Below are 22,004 nucleotides of genomic sequence, written 5' to 3' on the forward strand. Positions count from 1 at the left end.
ATGCATATATACTGTCAAAAAAATTATAATTATAAAATAGAAAGGAACATGTGCCAATGCCTTCTGGTTTGGGTTCTCCACTAGGTGTTTTCTAGTTAGCTTCTTGGGTCCTCTCCTCCTGCCCATTTTCCTTCTCTAAAGAGATATAACTATAACCTTAAAAGTCCTTTCTAGCTTTTAAATTTCAAGTGACTTTACTACAGGACGATAATCTTATTTCTTTGGGAGGAAAAGGCTCCTTCCAAAGTGTTGTTGGTTTGCATTTTTGTTGGTATATGTAGAAGGAACCAGTTCTAGAGCCTAGTCATTCTGTTACTGCCCAAAGTGAACCTAACTTCATCTCTTTTCTCTTTCTTTCCACAGGAGAAGGAATCTGTCCTGAGCAATCTTGCACAAAAAGCCAAGCTTACAGAAGATTTGTTTAACCAGGTCCCAGGAATCCACTGTAATCCCTTACAAGGAGCAATGTATGCCTTTCCCAGGATCTTCATCCCAACGAAGGCAATTGAGGCAGCTAAGGTGGGTTGGTCCTTCTTGCCTTCACTCTTAGGTGAATTCAAATCCTGCCTCAGACCCTATTTGTGTTTTGCTGGACAAATCACTTACCCATTTGCCTTAGGATCCTTTTCTGTAAAATGAGGATTATAATAGTCTATCTTTCAGCATTGTGCAAAGTGCTTAGCACAGTGCCTGGCTCACAGTAAGTGTTATCTACACATAGTAAGTGAGATAGGTAGATGGATATAGAAATAGAACTGTGATGATGATGGTTACTGTGACAGTTGGAAAAGGGGCTACTGTTAGGTAGGGTATATGTTTTATTCCCAAAGAAAAGGTTGTTTATTCCTGCTCTCTGGGTATCTCTGCTGAGTCAGCCCTTAGGTTACAAATCACTTCAATGGCTTATATTTGCTCTGGGATATAGAACACTAGCTTCTAGAATCAGGGCTGTGAACAGGACTTTGCCATCTCATTTTGGCAAATCCAAATGAAAACAAACTCAAATTCATCATGAATTTCTGCTTGATGCTCTTACTGGGACTGGAGAAAGTTGATTTTCTAGTTAATTCTCAGAGGTTGATTGTCAATATATATAGTACTGAATATAGTGCTTAGCACTCTGAGTGAGCAATAAATTCTTGCTGAATTTAATTGACATTGAATCATTGAGCACCTATTGTGTATAAAATACTGTGTAAGGTGCAAAAGGGAGGTACAAAATAATTGCTGCTGTCATGGAACTTGCCTACTAATGGGGAGGTCAAGCACAAAGCAGATTGTTATGATGAACAATTCTTGTCAAGCATATTCAATATAAGAGAGAGGGCCACATCAGGTCTGACAGGTAAGATTGTCCCTAAGTAGGGAGAACAGGAAAGATATCATAGAAAAGGTGATATTTGTGTCAGAATTTACAAGATAGTTAGGAAACGAGCAGAACCAGAAGATCATTATACGCTTCAATAATGATACTGTATGAGGATGTATTCTGATGGAAGTGGATATCTTCAACATAGAGAAGAGCTAATCCAATTCCAATTGATCAATGATGGACAGAATCAGTACATCCAGAAAAGGAACACTGGGAAATGAATGTAAACTGTTATTTTTACCTTCTGAATCCAATTCTTCCTTTGCAACAAGAAATTTGGTTCTACACACATATATTGTATCTAGAATATATTGTAATATATTTAACATGTATAAGACTGCCTGCCATCTGGGGGAGGGGATTGGGGGAGGAAGGGAAAAAATCTGAACAGAAGTAAGTGCAAGGGATAATGTTGTAAAAAATTACCCATGCATGTGTACTATCAAAAAAAAAAAGTTATAATTATAAAATAAAATAAAAATTAAAAAAAAAAAAACAAGATAGTTAGGGAAGTCAGGAAAGAAGAAGTGACATTATGGACAAAGAGAATGGTACAGCTAGTGGATTGATGAGCATTTAGGTGGTGATTGTGTGCCCTGCACCATACTAAGCACTGGAGATACGAAAAAAAAAGCAAAACAACCCCTGTCCTCAAGGAGCTTGCATTCTAATGTAGAGAGACAAAAGAACACAGCCTGTATTCATAGCAGAGAATAATCTGTTTTGGAGAGAGTACTGCATGTGTGGAGAGGACTTCATGGGAAGGGAGGTGCCTGAGCTGCATCGTAAAGGAAGAGAACAATTCTGTGAGAGATGAGAGGAGTGCATTCCAGGCCTGGGAAATGGCCAGTGCAGAAATGGAAGTGGGGGGGCGGGGATTAGATTGTCATGAGTGAGGCACACAGAGGAGGCCCCTTTGGATAATCTGAAAAGCTGGAAAGGTGAATTTCCAGAAGGGCTTGAATACTGGACCAGAGCAGTTTGAACTTAATTCATTAAGTAGAAAGGCATCTCTGACTATTTTTGAGCAGAGGAGAGTGACCAAATGTATAGATAGGAAGGATTATTTTGGGAGCTGTTTAAGAGTGATAGAGAAGGCAGGGATGGGGGTACAGCGGTGAGTGAGCAGTATAAGTTAGAAATATGTCAGTGTAGAATTAATCATGAAACTTGCAATATAATCCAAGTTACTGTTATTGAGAGCATTAGGATTATAGAAGGGAGGTTTTAGGAGAAGGGACAGATTCAAGAGATGCTGCAGGAGCAGAATCAACAGGATCAAATGGCATGAGGAAGAGGGAGGAGGTCAAAGATCATGTGGGGGCAGGTAGGTGGCACAGTGGATAGAGCACCAGCCCTGAATTCAGGAGGACCCGAGTTCAAATCTGGTCTCAGACATTTAACACATCCTGTGTGACCCTGTGCAAGTCACTTAACCCCGCCTCAAAAAAGGGAGAAAAAAAATCTGGGGGGGGGCAGCTAGGTGGCGCAGTGGATAGAGCACCAGCTTTGAATTCAGGAGGACCTGAGTTCAAATTTGACCTCAGACACTTAACACTTCCTAGCTGTGTGACCCTGAGCAAGTCACTTAACCCCAGCCTCAGGAAAAAAAAAAAAAAAAAAAAAGATCATGCTGGAGGATGGTTTCAGAAAAACCTGGAAAGACTGATATGAACGGATACAGATGTGAACAGACCAGGAGAACTATCTATACAATGACAACAATGTGGTAAAGACAAACATCTTTTTGAAAGAATAAGAACTCTGACCATTGTAATTGCTAATCATAATTCTAGAGGACATATCTACATATGTGTACAATACATACAAACATATACAAGCACACGCATATATGTTGAGTCATGTCTGATGGACTTTTCTTGTTTTATCAGAGATACTGGAGTGGTTCACCATTTCCTTCTCCAACACATTTTACAGATGAGGAAACTAAGGCAAATGGGCTAAGTGACTTGACCACGGCTAGCTAGTGCCATATACACTATGCCAGGCAGCTGCCCCAGTAAATAAACACGTAAATAAATAGACACACACACACACATACATATACACACACACATACACACACACACACACACACACACACACCAAATTTATATGCTTTGGTCAGGGAAATTTGTGTTTGGTGTTTTTTTTGTTTGTTTGTTTTTTTTTTTTTTTTTTTGGTAATTTGGAATATAACTAAAATAAAACAACCCCAGATAACTCTAAGCTTCAATACATGGGTGAGAGAATAAATGGTAGTAATGGAACTACAGTCATCAAAAATAGTGAAGCCAGAAAGAAAAGCAGATACATATATTTAAATAATTCACAGGAGTTAAAAACCAAGGCCCAGAGAGGTTAAATTACTTGCCTAAGATCACACAGGTAGCAGAATTGGAACTCTGATCTGGATCCTTTGATTCCAAATCCCAACTTCTTTTGGGAAAAGACAAAGTGATGAAATTCAACAAGTTAATAAAAGCCCTTTATCCCCCTGGTGGAAATCTTGTTGGGAGAGAAGTTTTGAGATATGGCAAAATTCTTTTGGGCTTAGTTATGGATCTCAAGGGTTCGAATTCTCTAGTTCTTTCAATTTTCCTGAGCACATTTATATGACTTGAACATCCTGCTGGTCATTTCTTATAGAACAATAATATTCCATAATATCCATATACCATAAATTATTCAGTCATTCTCCAATTGATGACATCGACTCAGTTTCCAGTTCCTTACTACTACAAAAAAGATTGCTACAAACATTTTTGCACATGTGGATCCTTTCCCCATTTTTATGATCAGAATAATGTTTTTAAATGTTCAAAGTAAAACAAAATGCTTTGGATTACAAAGGAAACTATTAGATTAAAGTATGGTTATTATTAATTTTTTTTTACTTTTAGTTCATGGACCATTGGTTAACTTAATCCAAACTTCTCATTTTACAGATAAAGAAACTGAGGTTCAGAGAAAAGTATATTGCTCCAATGTTTCACAAATATTTAATGATAAAGCTATCATTTGAACTTGAGAATCTTGGCATTCAGTTTAAGGCGATTTTTCTGCTGTAACTTACTCCTTTCCATGCCTTTAGGAAACAGAGTATATGTGTATCTTCTTCCGCTCTGTTCCCACCCTATACCCCACCTCTTCCCAGGACCTAACACTTGCCCAAGTGGGAAAGAGCAGCTTGATACAAGTAAAAGTGTCAAGGAACTCTGGGTATGAATCTTCCCTCTGCCACTCACCCTTCATGTGCCTAAGCAAATCATTGCCCTTCTCTGATCCTCACTTTGCTTACCTGCCAAGTGATAAGGTTCTATTAGATGAAAGGACTGTTTGAGGTTCTTTCCATCTCTAATTTTATGAACTCGTAAGAGTAGGGAAGTATTCCTTTTGGTTTGATTGTGAATGTAAAAAGCAAATAATGACTCATTAACTTTGCTGTATTTCCTCAGGCCCATAAGATGGCCCCAGACATGTTTTACTGTATGAAGCTTCTGGAAGAAACTGGAATCTGTGTGGTACCTGGCAGCGGCTTTGGCCAGAGGGAAGAGACTTACCACTTAAGGTATTGTCTGCTTCCTATCCTGGGTGGGATAGTTCTCAATCCGGGGTGCAACTGTGGTTTCATGTGCAGCCCCAAAAGGAGCCAAATTTTAGGCCAGGGAGAAATCTTTGGAGAAGGGCCATCTTCTACCCTATTACTTTTTTTTATATCAGAAGAATATTCGTCCTATACCCAGAAATGTCAAAAACATTATTTCCAGTCTTTTGGATGGTGATTATCCTTGCCCTCTACTAATAATAATGATGGTGAAAATAAATCTGTATAGCAAATATTTTATATAGTGCTTACTCTCTTCTAGGCGTTATGCTATAAGTGCTTTACAATTAATATCTCCTTTGATCCTCACTGGGAGTGCTATTATTATTAGTCTCTTTTTATAGATGAGCAAACTGAGATAAATAGAGTTAAGTGAATTGCCCATATAATTAGTCTTGAGTCTACATTTGAATGCAGGTCTCCCTGATTCCAAGTCTAATACTAGCTACTATACCAACAAGCTGCATGAATTGTAAAGTTTTTACAAACCACTTTTTTCCGCAATCTCCCTATGAGATAATTAGTAGCAGCAGTGTTCTTCATTTTGCAGATGAAAAAATTGAGACCCAGTGAGAAGGGATTGACTTAGGATACATAATGACATTGTCTTAGATGAGAGATCTGACTCAAAAATGAGTGTTTTCTCCCTTTTTCTAGGATATTTCTTTTTCTAAAAATGTGTTCCCTTTATGGAAATAGAAGATTCTCTTAAGTTGGGATAATACCACCTTCTCTTTGCATAGCTTCTATGCAAAAAAAAAAAAAAAGTATGTCTTATTTCTATTGATACACAAATACCCAGCTGTATTTCTGATCTCATCCTTCAGAAATTCTCACTACTGATTCACATTTTGGCCTATCTTGCTCATCTTATGTGATTCTTGTCCAAATTCTCCCAGCAAAGCTGTGCCTTTGTTTTCTTCTGCCATGGAGAGGGAGCAAGAAAGGGTTCCTAACAACCCATCAATATTGATATCTTTTGTTTTTACATCATTTTCAGATTTAGTCATCTCTTCTTTCCTCCCCCAGTGATTGAGCTGCCCCTAGTAACAAAGTTAAAAATCAGCACCAAAAAGCAATTCAGCAAAATTAACTGACATGTTGACCACTGCTAACTATTCAGCATGCTTTACCCATAGTGTCCTGCTTCTTCAGTGAAGGGAGGGAGGTGTGCTATCTCCAGCATATTTCCCCTTCAATTATTCTTTCTCTCATTTTCAACCTCTTCCCTAGCTACTGGATTTTTCCCTATTTCCTTCAATCATACCCAGGTCTCTTCATCTTTAAAAAAAAAAAAAAAAAACTTTCACTGCAGTTTGCTATCTCCTCAAGCTATTATCCTATGGCTTTCTTCCCTTTATCAATCAAACTCTTAGAAATAGTTGTTTGTCCTCATTGCCTCTATTTTCTCTCCTCTCCTTTCTCCTTTTCTTCACTTTTCAGACCTTTGCAGTCTGGCTTTCATTCTCACACTTAATTGAGACTTCTTTCTCCAAAGTAATCTTTGAATTACCAAATCTGATAGTCTTTGCTCAGATGTCATCTTACTTGACCTTTCTTCCACATTTGATACTAATTATCAGCCCTCTTCTCTTGGAGATGTATTCCTCTGTAGGATTTCATGACTCTCATCTCACCTGTTTTCCTCTGACCCATGTGACCCCTGATTCACAGTATTGTAGGCTTGATCTAATCCATATCATTTCCCCAATCAGTCAGTGTTCACCAAGACTTTGTCCTAGACCCTTTTTTCTCTATTTTCTTTTGGTGGCTTCCTCAGTTTCCAAGGGTTTAAATATTTTCTCTGTAAATGATTTATAGATCTATCTATATCTGGCCTTAGTGCCTACCCTGAGTTTCAAGTCCATATCACCAACTGCCTATTGGATATTTCAAATTCAACATATCCAAAGCAAAATCTTCCCAGGCCCATCCCTCTCCCATATTTCTCTGTTTTTCTTGAGGGAACCACCATCTTTACAGCTTCATAATTTGAAACTTTGGTATAATCCTCATCTCCTTGCTATCATTCTCACAACATATCCAATCAGTTAGTTGTCAGGTTTTGCTGTTTCTTCTTCCATAGCATCTCTCACATGCGACTGCTTCTCTCTTCTTACAATCCTCAGTATATTTCAGGTCCTTATCACCACTAGCTTGCATAGTGCAACAGCCTCCTAATTGGTCTCCCTGCCTTGGTTGCCAGAACTCTTTTCTTTAATTGTAAACAGGATCATATCACTTCCCTATTCCTTAAATCCTGTTGCCACTAGAAAAAAATATATCAACTCTTCTTCAGATTCTTGAAAGCTCTCAACAAGTCCCCAAACAATCTTTTGGGCTTCTTTGTATTGTACAATATTCTCGTATTCTGTGATCCAGCCAACCAGCCCTTGTGTTCCTCATACTCATTACTCCATCTTTGATCTTCATATCTTGTACTATCTCCCTCCTTGCCTTGAGTATATTTCCTACTACCCTCTGTCTCACAGAATCCCTTTTTTCTTTCAAGATACAGTTCATGCAACATTTTTTACAGGAAGTCTTTCTTGACCACTCTAGTTAATAGGATCCTCCCTTTCCTAACTGGCTTATATTTATTATTTTTATATTTATTTAGTATAAAATTATACATGTACTTATTGTTTCTCCACTAGGATGTAAGTTCCTTATAAATAGGGATTGTCTTATTCATTGCATGTTTCCCCAGTGCCTAGCTCAATGCCTGGAACATTTGCTTTTTTTATTGCTTCATTTACTATAGATCATTTTTCAACATATTTGCAAAAAATCAAATCTGAAGGCATTAACTGCTATTGTACTTGGACCAAATTTTCTTTCTTGTTTACATTCCCATAAGACCTGTACTTTGCAATTATATTTATGTCCCTTTTCTCTAAAGAACCCTGTGAGGTGAATAGTAATGTCACCTTCCCAGTATAAAAAAAAAGAAAGAAAAAGAAAATGAAGTACAAGGTAATTATATCCTTCCTCCAAAATCCAAGGCAGCATAACTTTAGAACTCAAGGCTCCCAAATCACTAGCTTGCTTACTCCAATAAGGACCAGATTTTAAAAAGAAACAAAAGCCAGACAGTTGTTAGGAAGACAAAACTACTCTAAACTGTTGAGAGCACAATAATAGTACTTCACACTGATAGCATTTTTACTTTCTCATTTAATTTTAACAGTAGCCCTGGGAGATAGGCTGGGCAACTACTGTTAAACCACTTTTAAAAATGAGGAATCTGAAATACATAGTTCATTAACTTATACAAGGTCTTATCATATTTCAGTGTTTGAAAAGTATTGTCACATAGGCGATTGGAGAAGGCTGGGTTTGCTCGGCCCCAGAGTGAGTTCTAATAAAAAGAATGTTTGGCTTAATTGAAGCACAAACTTCCCCTAAATTATAAGTGCCCACAGTGGATTGGATAGCTTCAGGAAGTAGTGCATTTCCTACCACTGAATGTGACCATTTGTCAGAAATTTTGTAAAGTGGGGGGTTTCTGTTAACTGTTAAGGTCCATTCTTACTTATGAGACTAAAATTTTGTGGCAGCTGAAATTGTGACAGGTGTTTGGATTTCAAAGTGCTAGGACTATGGGTTGAATATAGTATAAACCAACCATAAGCCTTAAGAAAAACAGTGACTATAAAAGCTTTCAGGGTAGGATTTGTTCGTTTAGAAAGGACTTCCTGGAAGAAGTGTTTTGGTTTTGGAACAATATTGCTCATAAATGTATCATCAGCAGACATTTTTAAAATAATTTTGTGGATTTGTCAACTGATGCCAGAAGTTCTGCTGAAATGTTGGCCACAAAGCATGTGTATTTGGTTTTCTAAAAGGATGTCTGTAATTTCCTTTTTGTTTTGGGGTGAGTCACTTCATATGTTATAAAAGTGATGACTAGTCTGGGTAATAAGAAGAGCTCAGCTATTACTAATTCATTGTGTAGCATGGGGCAAATTATTTCTCCTTTTGCCTCAGTTTCCTTATCTATAAAATGAAAAAGAGTTCTTCTAGCACTGAAATCCTATGAAATTTCTGAACTGGTTTTCTAATACATACTGGGCTAAGGGCCCATGGACATAAAACTGCTCTTTAGCTATGAACTAGCAGGACGTAGGCAAAAGAGTTTCAGGACTTTCTCTCCTTTACTCCAAGAGCTTTTGTGTCCCACTTTCCTTATAGAGGGTTTTGGACTAGATGGCTGATGGCTGCTGAAGTCTCTTCCAGCTCCATATCTATCTAGGTTGTGGCTAACCAGGAATTATTATAATCTTCTTTCTTTCTTATTTTTTTTTTTCCCTAGAATGACTATCCTCCCTCCTGTGGAGAAGCTAAAGACTGTCCTGGAGAAGTTGAAGGACTTTCACATAAAATTTTTGGAAAAATACGCATGAGCCCCAAGACAGCATTGCCCAAGGAACAGAGACCTGGGGGGTTTGTTTCTAATTTAACTGGGTCCACAGAAGCCTTGGCTTAGAAACCTTGTTGGACCAGAACCATCCTTCCCGAACAACAACTCTACCAAGCATCTCGCCTGGGGGACTTTGTGATGTTCACCTTTGGTTTTGTTATAGGAGACTTTTTGTGCCTTGATGATTTCTCTTTCCAATCAAGCTGGGAATTGGTCACAATTCAGAAAACCCCATAGGCCCTGGTATCCACAGAGCTGAAAGATGAACTTGATCAGCAGAAGTGGCCAACCAATGCCCTCTGATTTATTTGAAAATCCTAGTTGAGTTTGTAAAACAAAACAAAAAGTTATGTTGTTCTAAGTTTCAGATCTAGGGCAAAAAATAGGTGCCAGAGAATGTCTTAACTTCAGTTAAGTATTGGGTAGCTGAGGTAAAATAAATCACTTATTCTTATAAGAATCTAGTCTTTTGAGAGGAGGGGTATTCAGAGATCAGATTGAGGATGCTGAAAGTTTAGCAGCCTAGGAATAGGACTTTGCCCTTAAATATGTCAATGGATTTTAGAACATGTAAAGGCCTATTTGCCCCAGGCCTTAAGTGAATGGGGCCAAGTAGGCATGTGAAAGGGTGGGGCTGAAGAGGAAAAAGGTGGAGATATGAAGTTCTGAGCTCAGCAGTAATATCACTTGGGAAAAATGAGATATAGATTTTGTCCCCATGGAGAGCTTCAGGCTACATTAAGTGCCTGTTGGACACAGACCATTACCCCTTTCCTGTAGGAGGCACCTCTTAGGGATTTGGGGGTAATGGACGGAGGGACTCTTGGGTTACACCCACCCTGACATTCCTGGTAGGAAAGTTCATGAGTTTAAGGGAATATCTATCTGCAATCCAGTGATTTTACTGCTCCCTTCAATTCGCCCTTGCAAGTTGTCTCAGGATATGAAAGATTGACTTGTTTGTCCCCTACACAATTAGAAAAGGGACCCAGAAAAATGAAAGCAATATGGTATAGACTGTGTTTGATAGGCCCTTCAACATGTCTTTATTGACTAAAAATTTGAACATTGAGGACCAAGTAACTTTGGCTCCCCACTCCCACTCTCCCCAAAACCAGGCCAACTGATTGCAAGATATTTTTTTTTCTTCCTTATCTGATTTTTTAAGTTATATGAGGCTATATCTGTTCCCCTTAGAAGCGGCTTCATATGATATAACCAGCTTTCTCTTCACTTAGGGAGATTTCCAGATGTAGCTTATTAGGGTGAAGAAGGTTTTGAGGGAAGACACTGATCTCATGTCTCCCAGAAGATAACTGTAGACTAGATCCAGAGTTAGGGATTGGTGGGAAATAAAGCTACGCTCCTTCCTCCTCTGATTCCCAGACTCCCTCAGTCATGTTGGTATTCAGGTCAGACAGCCAAGAGAGGTTTACTTAACTGTGAAAGGGACTTTGACATAGGTGATCTCAGTCCCCTGTCTTGTTCTCATATAACATAGCTATCTTTTATTAATATCTTAACGCTCTTCAATGTATAGTTTTTGGAATAGAGACTCAGATACTCTCCCAAGAGGGATTGTAGGGAGTAGGTTGAAGAAAGGGGTTCTTAAAGTGTCCTTCCTCGTTGAAGCTTCTATGTGTCCACATGGAATGTGAGGGTGGGGGAGCAGAGCAAAGAAAGGAGAACCAATGGGAAATTGATTTGGTACTTCTAATCTATCATTATTCAAAAGTGTCAGGTTCATTCTTGAAAAAGTAGTCAAGTTCTTAGATATCAAAAGGGAAGGATTGAAGGTTTCCCAACCCCCGCTTAAGAATTTTTGCACGTACATGCTGTATGTGATAGCAAAATGTCTTAAGGTAGTTGGAGACTTCTGGTTGGCTGCTTGGAAAAGGCAGCTAGGACTGAATATGCTCTATTTGAAAGAAAAAGGTTAACAGTGGAGAAGTTAGTATATTTTTTTATATTTTTGTAACAATTGCTTTTTTCATGGGGAGGGGGTTGGGCAGGGAGGAAGGGTTCGTATTTTCGTCTTAACGAACCCAATAGATTTTTATATTTCCCTTCAGACAACAGCCCTAAAAACTTTGCAAGGTTTACATGATTTTTAAAGACACTAAATATTTGTACCACTTAAGAACACATACATACAAAATCCAGTTTAAAAAAAAAAAATAAACTATTCTAGGGAAGTTAACTTCATGTGAAAGGATTATACACTTAGAGATTTGAGTTTTATGCACCTTTTGTTTGGTGCCTTAATGTTTCTGGCACCAGGGGGATAGGGATTGGAAGGTAGGGGGAGAGCCAGTTATTCCTTGATTCCTGTGAAGCTTTTAATCAAAAATGTAAGGTTTTTCTATTTTGTCATTCGCCACATCTGTCTGTATTATAATCAGTGGAACCAACCTCATGCATAGAAAATTCACTCTCCCTAACCGTCTAGCTAAGCCCTACCTCTAGGCCCTAACCTAAACCAACCGGCCCTAACCTTCTAACTAAGCCAAGCCCTTCCTCTAGGCCCTAACCTAAACCTACCAGCCCTAACCAACTAGCTCAGCCAAGCCCTGCTTCTAGGCCCTAACATACCTACCGGCCCTGACTGTCTAGCTAAGCCCTGGCTCTAGGGCCTAACCTAAACCTACCGGCCCTAACCTCTAGCTAAGCCCTGCCTCTAGGCCCTAACCTGAACCTACCGGCCCTAACCGTCTAGCTAAGCCAAGCCCTTCCTCTAAGCCCTAACCAAAACCTACCGGACTTAACCGTCTAGCTAAGCCAAGCCCTGCCTCTAGGCCCTAACCAAAACCTACCGGCGCTCACCGTCTAGCTAAGCCCTGCCTGTAGGTTCCAACCTAAACCTACCGGCCCTAACCGTCTAGCTGAGCCAAGCCCTTCCTCTAGGCCCTAACCTAAACCTACCAGCCCTAACCGTCTAGCTCAGCCAAGCCCTGCTTCTAGGCCCTAACATATACCTACCTGCCCTAACCGTCTAGCTAAGCCCTGGCTCTAGGCCCTAACCTAAACCTACTGGACCTAACCTCTAGCTAAGCCCTGGCTCTAGGCCCTAACCTGAACCTACCGGCCCTAACCGTCTAGCTAAGCCAAGCCCTTCCTCTAGGCCCTAACCTAAACCTACCGGCCCTAACCGTCTAGCTAAGCCAAGCCCTTCCTCTAGGCCCTAACCTAAACCTACCGGCCCTAACCGTCTAGCTAAGCCAAGCCCTGCCTCTAGGCTCTAACCAAAACCTACCGGCGCTAACCGTCTAGCTAAGCCCTGCCTGTAGGTTCTAACCTAAACCTACTGGCCCTAACCATCTAGCTAAGCCAAGCCCTTCCTCTAGGCCCTAACCTAAATCTGCCGGCCCTAACCGACTAGCTCAGCCAAGCCCTGCTTCTAGGCCCTAAGACACCTACCGGCCCTAACCTCTAGCTGAGCCCTTCCTCTAGGCTCTAACCAAAACCTACCGGCGCTAACCGTCTAGCTAAGCTCTGCCTGTAGGTTCCAACCTAAACCTACCGGCCCTAACCTCTAGCTGAGCCCTTCCTCTAGGCTCTAACCAAAACCTACTGGCGCTAACCGTCTAGCTAAGCTCTGCCTGTAGGTTCCAACCTAAACCGACCGGCCCTAACTGTCTAGCTAAGCCCTGCCTCTAGGCCCTAACCTTAACCTACCGGCTCTAACCTCTAGCTGAGCCCTTACTCTAGGCCATAACTTAAACCTACCGGCCCTGTCTAGCTAAGCCAAGCCCTGCCTCTAGGCCCTAACCTAAACCTATAGGCCCTGTCTAGCTAAGCCCTGCCTGTAGGTTCCAACCTAAACCTACCGGCCCTAACTGTCTAGCTAAGCCAAGCCCTTCCTCTAGGCCCTAACCAAAACCTACCGCACCTAACCGTCTAGCTCAGCCAAGCCCTGCTTCTAGGCCCTAACCAAAACCTACCGCACCTAACCGCCTAGCTAAGCCCAGCCCTGCCTCTAGGCTCTAACCAAAACTTACTGGCGCTAACCATCTAGCTAAGCCCTGCCTGTAGGTTCCAACCTAAACCTACCGGCCCTAACCGTCTAGCTAAGCCAAGCCCTTCCTCTAGGCCCTAACCTAAATCTGCCGGCCCTAACCGACTAGCTCAGCCAAGCCCTGCTTCTAGGCCCTAACACACCTACCGAACCTAACCGTCTAGCTAAGCCCTGCCTCTAGGCCCTAACCTGAATCTACCGGCCCTAACCGTCTAGCTAAGCCAAGCCCTTCCTCTAAGCCCTAACCAAAACCTACCGGACCTAACCGTCTAGCTAAGCAAAGCCTTGCTTCTAGGCCCTAACCGTCTAGCTAAGCCAAGCCCTTCCTCTAAGCCCTAACCAAAACCTACCGGACCTAACCGTCTAGCTAAGCTAAGCCCTGCCTCTAGGCCCTAACCTGAACCTACCGGCCCTAACCGTCTAGCTAAGCCAAGCCCTTCCTCTAAGCCCTAACCAAAACCTACCGGACCTAACTGTCTAGCTAAGCAAAGCCTTGCTTCTAGGCCCTAACCTAAACCTACCGGCCCTAACCGTCTAGCTAAGCCCAGCCCTGCCTCTAGGCCCGAACCAAAACCTACCGGAGCTAACCGTCTAGCTAAACCCTGCCTGTAGGTTCCAACCTAAACCTACCGGCCCTAACCGTCTAGCTGAGCCAAGCCCTTCCTCTAGGCCCTAACCTAAACCTACCGGCCCTAACCGACTAGCTCAGCCAAGCCCTGCTTCTAGGCCCTAACATATACCTACCTGCCCTAACCGTCTAGCTAAGCCCTGGCTCTAGGCCCTAACCTAAACCTACTGGCCCTAACCTCTAGCTAAGCCCTGCCTCTAGGCCCTAACCTGAACCTACCGGCCCTAACCGTCTAGCTAAGCCAAGCCCTTCCTCTAAGCCCTAACCAAAACCTACCGGTCCTAACTGTCTAGCTAAGCCAAGCCCTTCCTCTAAGCCCTAACCAAAACCTACCGGACTTAACCGTCTAGCTAAGCAAAGCCCTGCTTCTAGGCCCTAACCTAAACCTACCGGCCCTAACCGTCTAGCTAAGCAAAGCCCTGCTTCTAGGCCCTAACCTAAACCAACCGGCCCTAACCTTCTAACTAAGCCAAGCCCTTCCTCTAGGCCCTAACCTAAACCTACCAGCCCTAACCAACTAGCTCAGCCAAGCCCTGCTTCTAGGCCCTAACATATACCTACCAGCCCTAACTGTCTAGCTAAGCCCTGGCTCTAGGCCCTAACCTAAACCTACTGGCCCTAACCTCTAGCTAAGCCCTGCCTCTAGGCTCTAACCAAAACCTACCGGCGCTAACCGTCTAGCTAAGCCCTGCCTGTATGTTCCAACCTAAACCTATCGGCCCTAACCGACTAGCTCAGCCAAGCCCTGCTTCTAGGCCCTAACACACCTACCGGACCTAACCGTCTAGCTAAGCCAAGCCCTTCCTCTAGGCCCTAACCTAAACCTACCGGCCCTAACCGTCTAGCTAAGCCAAGCCCTTCCTCTAGGCCCTAACCTAAACCTATAGGCCCTGTCTAGCTAAGCCCTGCCTGTAGGTTCCAACCTAAACCTACCGGCCCTAACTGTCTAGCTAAGCCAAGCCCTTCCTCTAGGCCCTAACCAAAACCTACCGCACCTAACCGTCTAGCTCAGCCAAGCCCTGCTTCTAGGCCCTAACCTAAACCTACCGGCCCTAACCGTCTAGCTAAGCCCAGCCCTGCCTCTAGGCTCTGACCAAAACTTACTGGCGCTAACCATCTAGCTAAGCCCTGCCTGTAGGTTCCAACCTAAACCTACCGGCCCTAACTGTCTAGCTAAGCCAAGCCCTTCCTCTAGGCCCTAACCAAAACCTACCGGCCCTAACCGTCTAGCTGAGCCAAGCCCTTCCTCTAGGCCCTAACCTAAACCTACCAGCCCTAACCGTCTAGCTCAGCCAAGCCCTGCTTCTAGGCCCTAACATATACCTACCTGCCCTAACCGTCTAGCTAAGCCCTGGCTCTAGGCCCTAACCTAAACCTACTGGACCTAACCTCTAGCTAAGCCCTGGCTCTAGGCCCTAACCTGAACCTACCGGCCCTAACCGTCTAGCTAAGCCAAGCCCTGCTTCTAGGCCCTAAGACACCTACCGGACCTAGGACCTAACCGTCTAGCTAAGCCCTGCCTCTAGGCCCTAACCTAAACCTACCGGCCCTAACTATCTAGCTAAGCTCTGCCTCCAGGCCCTAACCTAAAACTACTGGCCCTAACAGTCTAGCTAAGTCAAGCCCTTCCTCAATTCCTCTCACATTGAGAAAAACCAGCATCAGTCTACTGACTCTTTGAATCCTGACAAGAATAAGGCAAGTAACCAAATTTTATATGCTTGAACCATAAAGTAGTTGTGAACTGAAGATGAATAGTGATGCCTGAGAAACACACTGATGACTTGTTTTAACTTAGAGATAAAACTGGAAGCTAACTCACTCCTGTACCCTCCCTTGTAGATGTTTAGATGATGGAGAGAATGAGTAGTCCCACTTTCTTATTTCTTATTTCTTCCCTCTGCCTTTTTATCCAAAGAAGGAACGTTGTGAAAAATATGCAGTTAGCATTGATGAAATCTCCAACGTTAGGTGTGGTTAGCAGAGGAATTGATAAAAATTATTCCCTGAGGTAAGCATGGAGAAAGGGATAAGTTTAGTTCCATGGCCCCACCCTCTGGTGAGGTCCTCCATTCTGAAATCCAAGTTATCCAAGTTATGGCAAAACCCTGATACTCACCATCCTCTTAGTGTCTTTCTCCTTATCCCTCCCCCATGCCACATATTATCTTTCCTAACACCACTATGTTGCCAATCTCACTTCTCTTTTAGAGTGCTAAATCCCTTTCAGGATTTAACCTGTCAGCTAAGTGCAGGCCCTAACTTCATGGGGTGCTCCCTTTCCCTTTGCACTAGGTAATTGTGAGTTTCACTGAGTAACTTATTTTTCTATGTTCTCCCTTCTATTTCATATTTTTCATTCCTGGTGTCATATTGTATCCCTTCATCTTGCCTATATCCTCTTCCCTAAATACCTTTTGACAAAGAGTATACCCATTGTGAATTCTTCATATGACCAAACCCCAACTTTGAGTGTCTTTTGACATCTGGTGTCTACAGCACCCACATTATTTTGGTTTTTGAGCGACATCAGCACAATGAAGGATAAATTATAATGATAGCTTTTGTAAAAGTCTAATTTTTAATGATAAAACTTCAGCTATCCCTGGCAAGTTAGTTTTTATTTTGTTGTCAAGTCATGCTAGTTATTGTGAAGATTTAAGACCACTACAAGGCAAAAATAAAGATGGATCAAATAATGAAACCTTGCAGAATATATGTATAACTGGGGTTGGTTGCCCTTTCACCAGGCTAAGTAAATCCTATGGCAAGATTATAGGCAGATATACATCTCTGTGCCCATCACTTCTTTGCTGAGGAAAGAAACATGTACATTTCCAAATATATCAATTTATTAAGCAATATATGCCAAATGCTCAACAAACTGGAATAAAGTTTCCTGATCTTTAGCCCTAGACCAAAATGCAAACCAAGACTGATTTTTATGTGTTAAAAATGAATCAAATAATATCAATTACTTCAAAGAAAACAATAAAACAGTATACACAATTTGGTAACCTGATATCTAATTGGAGAAAAGAGAAGTGATTTTCCAAATTGAGAAGGGGTTAATGATTAGATATCATTCCCTGAAATCACAGAAAAATATCTACCATTTCCTGTAATGATTTGTAAATTACCAAAGGATCAGGAAATTATAATAGATCGATAAATATGGATCCAGTTTTCATATAAGACATATGAGCTGTTGAGATGTACAACATTGAAAAAACTTTCTATACCAATGTTTGGATCTGACTGGGTTTCTGGTTTTCTTAATTTAGGCCTTTAAATAAAGTCATGAAGCAATGGAAAGAGGTGGTCCAGCTGCCCAACCATGTAAGCATTAAACAATGCTACAAAGTCCTTTCATGGTTCTCACAATTCAATAGTTTTCTTACAAGAAAAAAGTTGGACCATACCCATCATTGAATAGAAAGACAGTTAATTGAGCTAATTCTATAATTCAATCACAAGACATAGTCTCTCCATTCTCACTACCACTTGCCTTTCTAAACACCATAATTTCCCCAGTCTATACTTTGTTCTTGACACACATTTGACTCAGGAAAAGTCTTGGCTTTTTCATGGTAGAAGTGAAATCTTATGCCTTTTATTTCTTCAATCTGTGACAGACAGTGAGTTCCAAGGATTCAAAAGTTGAATAAAAATAGTTAATCAAATACTTTGAATGAGTACAAGGCTTGGGGGGGGGGGGTACACAAAACACTAGTGATGAAAAAATAAAGCTAAAAGAATTCTTGCCTTTTAGGGGCTTACATTCAGTCATTGGAAGACAGCACATATAAAGAAGCCAGTGTTGCAATGCAGTTAGGACTCTGTATCTGAGATGACCTTATGCCAGGTTATTTTCCTCCTGGCAGCTATTCTTAGGTTCATAGTCTTCCTTCTACAAAAGATTCTCCCACAATTTTCCTCTGATGCTGTTTTTAAATGTATTTAAGGAAGTTGACAAGACTTGACACCCTAGAAAGCCAAAATCTACATATTATTAAATATTTTGCTTTACTATGACATTATTATATCAGAATTCCTTCAACAGACTATAGTCTGCATTGCAATTCTCTCAGGAAAACCTTAGATTTGATAGGTCTGGTAGTTCATAAAAGATAAAAGTCACACAAGTATTAAATATTATTCACATAATAAGCTCTTGCCAAAATGGTTTCCATAAATATCTTTAAAAAATAATACTTTGCTTTCTTTTCATTCTTCCCTACTGTTTTACTTTGTTATCTCATCATTCCTTGAATTCAATTATTTCTTTGGTGATGATTCTTAGATTATTTTACCTAGCCTTAATTTTATGCTGACATTCATTCTCCTCTCTCTGTTAGATATATTCATCTGAATATTTAATATTCATATATAACTCAACATGACCAACACAAGTCATAACCTTTTGTTCAAACCACTTACTTTTCTGAAAGAAAATGCTGGTTAAGGATGTTGAGCTTCAGAAAGGAGACCCCAAAATATTGGGGCTGCAGACTGGTGTCTCAAGGTGCCTCAAAAAGAGTTGCAGGTTTGAAACCCTCTCCAAGTCAAGAAGCAAAATTTATTTTGATTTAATACCATTTGAAATGGGCTAAGTTCCCAAAGGATTTAGCTAAAAATCTGGAACAAGAAGATAAATTTATATGAAAAAGATAGAGAGATCAGGTGCTACATATCACTGATAGGCTAATTTTATGGCTTAAAGGTAGAATTCAGGAGTGGTCTTAGAGATGGAGAAGATTAGAAATAATTCAGAATTTTAGCAAAGTCGCAGGATACAAAATAAATCCACATAAATCCTCAGGATTTTTATACATTACCAACACAATCCAACAGCAAGAGATACAAAGAGAAATTCCATTCAAAATAACAGTCGATAGTATCAAATATTTGGGAATATATCTACCAAAGGAGAGTCAGGAATTATATGAGCAAAATTACAAAACACTTGCCACAAAAATAAAGTCAGATTTAAATAATTGGAAAGACATTCAATGTTCTTGGATAGGCCGAGCGAATATAATAAAGATGACAATACTCCCCAAACTAATCTATTTATTTAGTGCTATACCAATCAGACTCCCAAGAAACTATTTTAATGACCTAGAAAAAATAACAACAAAATTCATATGGAAGAATAAAAGGTCGAGAATTGCAAGGGAACTAATGAAAAAAAAGTCAGAGGAAGGTGGTCTAAGTGTACGTGATTTAAAGCTATATTATAAAGCAACAGTCACCAAAACCATTTGGTATTGGCTAAGAAATAGACTAGTTGATCAGTGGCATAGGTTAGGTTCACAGGACAAGATAGTGAATAAAAATAGCAATCTAATCTTTGACAAACCCAAAGATCCCAAATTTTGGGATAAGAATTCATTATTTAACAAAAACTGCTGGGAAAACTGGAAATTAGTATGGCAGAAACTAGGCATGGACCCACATTTAACACCACATACTAAGATTAGATCAAAATGGGTCCAAGATTTAGGCATAAAGAACGAAATCATAAATAAATTGGAGGAACATGGGATGGTTTACCTCTCAGACTTGTGGAGGAGGAAGGAGTTTGTGTCCAAGGGAGAACTAGAGACCATTATTGATCACAAAATAGAACATTTTGATTACACCAAATTAAAAAGTTTCTGCACAAACAAAACTAATGCAAACAAGATTAGAAGGGAAGTAACAAATTGGGAAAAAATTTTTACAGTTAAAGATTCTGATAAAGGCCTCATCTCCAAAATATACAGAGAATTGACTTTAATTTATAAGAAATCAAGCCATTCTCCAATTGATAAATGGTCAAAGGATATGAACAGACAATTTTCAGATGATGAAATTAAAACTATTTCCACTCATATGAAAGAGTGTTCCAAATCACTATTGATCAGAGAAATGCAAATTAAGACAACTCTGAGGTATCATTACACACCTGTCAGATTGGCTAAAATGACAGGAACAAATAACGATGAATGTTGGAGGGGCTGTGGGAAAACTGGGACACTGATGCATTGTTGGTGGAGTTGTGAAAGAATCCAACCATTCTGGAGAGCAATCTGGAATTATGCCCAAAAAGTTATCAAAATGTGCATACCCTTTGACCCAGCCATACTACTACTGGGCTTATACCCCAAGGAACTACTAGAGAAGGGAAAGGGTCCTGTATGTGCCAAAATGTTTGTGGCAGCCCTTTTCATAGTGGCTAGAAGCTGGAAGATGAATGGATGTCCATCAATTGGAGAATGGTTGGGTAAACTATGGTATATGAATGTTATGGAATATTACTGTTCTATAAGAAATGACCAACAGGAGAAATACAGAGAGGCTTGGAGAGACTTACATCAACTGATGCTGAGTGAAACGAGCAGAACCAGAAGATCATTATACACTTCAACAATGATACTGTACGAGGATGTATGCTGATGGAAGTGGATTTCTTCAACATAGAGAAGAGCTAATCCAATTCCAATTGATTAATGATGGACAGAACCAGCTACATCCAGAAAAGGACTGGGAAATGAATGTAAACTGTTATTTTTACCTTCTGAATCCAATTCTTCCTGTGCAACAAAAAATTCGGTTCTACACACATATATTGTATCTAAATTATACTGTAATATATTTAATATATATAAGACTGCTTGCCATCAGGGGGAGGGGGTTGGGGGAGGAAGGGAAAAAATCTGAATAGAAGTAAGTGCAAGGGATAATGTTGTAAAAAATTACCCATGCATATGTACTGTCAAAAAATGTTATAATTATAAAATAAAATAAAAAATTTAAAAAAAAAAAAAAAAAAAAAAAAGAGATGGAGAAGAGTGGTTTGGTATGTATCTCATTATTATCTCAGAAACTTTGTTATAACTGACCAACAGATTGTTACCTGACAGCCAGCACTGTTTGTGGAATTAGTCACTGCCAAGACCCAGTGACTTCAGGGATACTGCCACATTTTCTCTAGAAGCTATATCCCATCAAGAGCACCACTATCTTCCTAGACACCCATGCTCATCACATAAATTAACAAAAATCTATGTCTCCTCACACTTTTTTCTTCCTATAGACAGAATTTTGCCAATGTCTTTAGTTTTTATCTTTGTTTATCTATCACATATCACCTCTTCTCTGACACTGTCAACATGCTGTTATAGGTCTGAATTAACTCAAATCAGAACTATAGCAAGTCTACTAATTGGTTTGCCTATCACAAATATCTCTATCCCTTTTCATCTTAACCCTATTGTCAAACGGCTATTTTACCATCTCAGTCAATGAACTCTTGTGGTTCCCTATAACTTCCAGAATCAATATATAACATTTTCTATTTGGTATTCAAACTATTTCTTAACCTTCTCCAATTCAAATATTCATATACTTATATCCTACTAGGTGCTCTTTTATTCAGTAAGCAGCCTCCTTGCTAATCTTTGAACAAAAATTGCATCTTCTCAATATCACACTCAAAAGTAGGCTAACAATACTCAGAAGAATAAAGATATTCAAAAGCCATCAAAAGAGTTTAGAAGAGGAGAAATAATCAATGAAATTAGCAAATAAAAATGTTGATATTTTATTTTTTTAATGTAACATTAAGAGATTTTAAAATCTACCTTGCATGTTTCACTTTTTTGGTTTCTTATTTATTTAACTTTGTTTCTAATAATAGCATTTTATTTTCAAAATATGTGCAAAGACAGTGTTCAACATCCACCCTTGCAAAATCTTGTGTTCCGAATTTTCTCTCCTTCCCTTCCCACCACTCTCCCTTAGACAGCAAGTAATCTAATAGAAGTTAAACATGTTAAATTCTTCTAAAGATAGTTTCACATTTATCATGCTTCATAAGAAAAATCAGATTAAAAAAATAAGAAAAAAAAGCAACCAAACAACAAAAAAGGTGAAACTACTATTTGTGATCCATTGCATGTTTCCCTCTATGTA

The 22,004-nt window shown here is 40.1% G+C and overlaps 1 protein-coding gene across 6 annotated transcripts in view; it reads left to right on the forward strand.

Annotated features, from left to right (window-relative positions):
* The window catches only part of GPT2 (glutamic--pyruvic transaminase 2), a 51,749-nt gene extending 39,936 nt beyond the window's left edge, over positions 1–11,813 (forward strand). For all 6 annotated transcript variants that reach the window (XM_074293298.1, XM_074293301.1, XM_074293299.1 and 3 more), the window contains 3 exons: positions 364–519; positions 4,831–4,943; positions 9,295–11,813. In XM_074293298.1, the coding sequence (XP_074149399.1) occupies positions 364–519; positions 4,831–4,943; positions 9,295–9,385 (360 nt within the window). In that variant the 3' untranslated portion in view covers positions 9,386–11,813. The remainder of the gene's footprint in view (positions 1–363; positions 520–4,830; positions 4,944–9,294) is intronic.
* Positions 11,814–22,004: the final 10,191 nt, after the last annotated feature.

Source organism: Sminthopsis crassicaudata, chromosome 2 (assembly GCF_048593235.1).
Source record: "Sminthopsis crassicaudata isolate SCR6 chromosome 2, ASM4859323v1, whole genome shotgun sequence".
In the NCBI taxonomy this organism is placed as follows: Eukaryota; Metazoa; Chordata; class Mammalia; order Dasyuromorphia; family Dasyuridae; genus Sminthopsis; species Sminthopsis crassicaudata.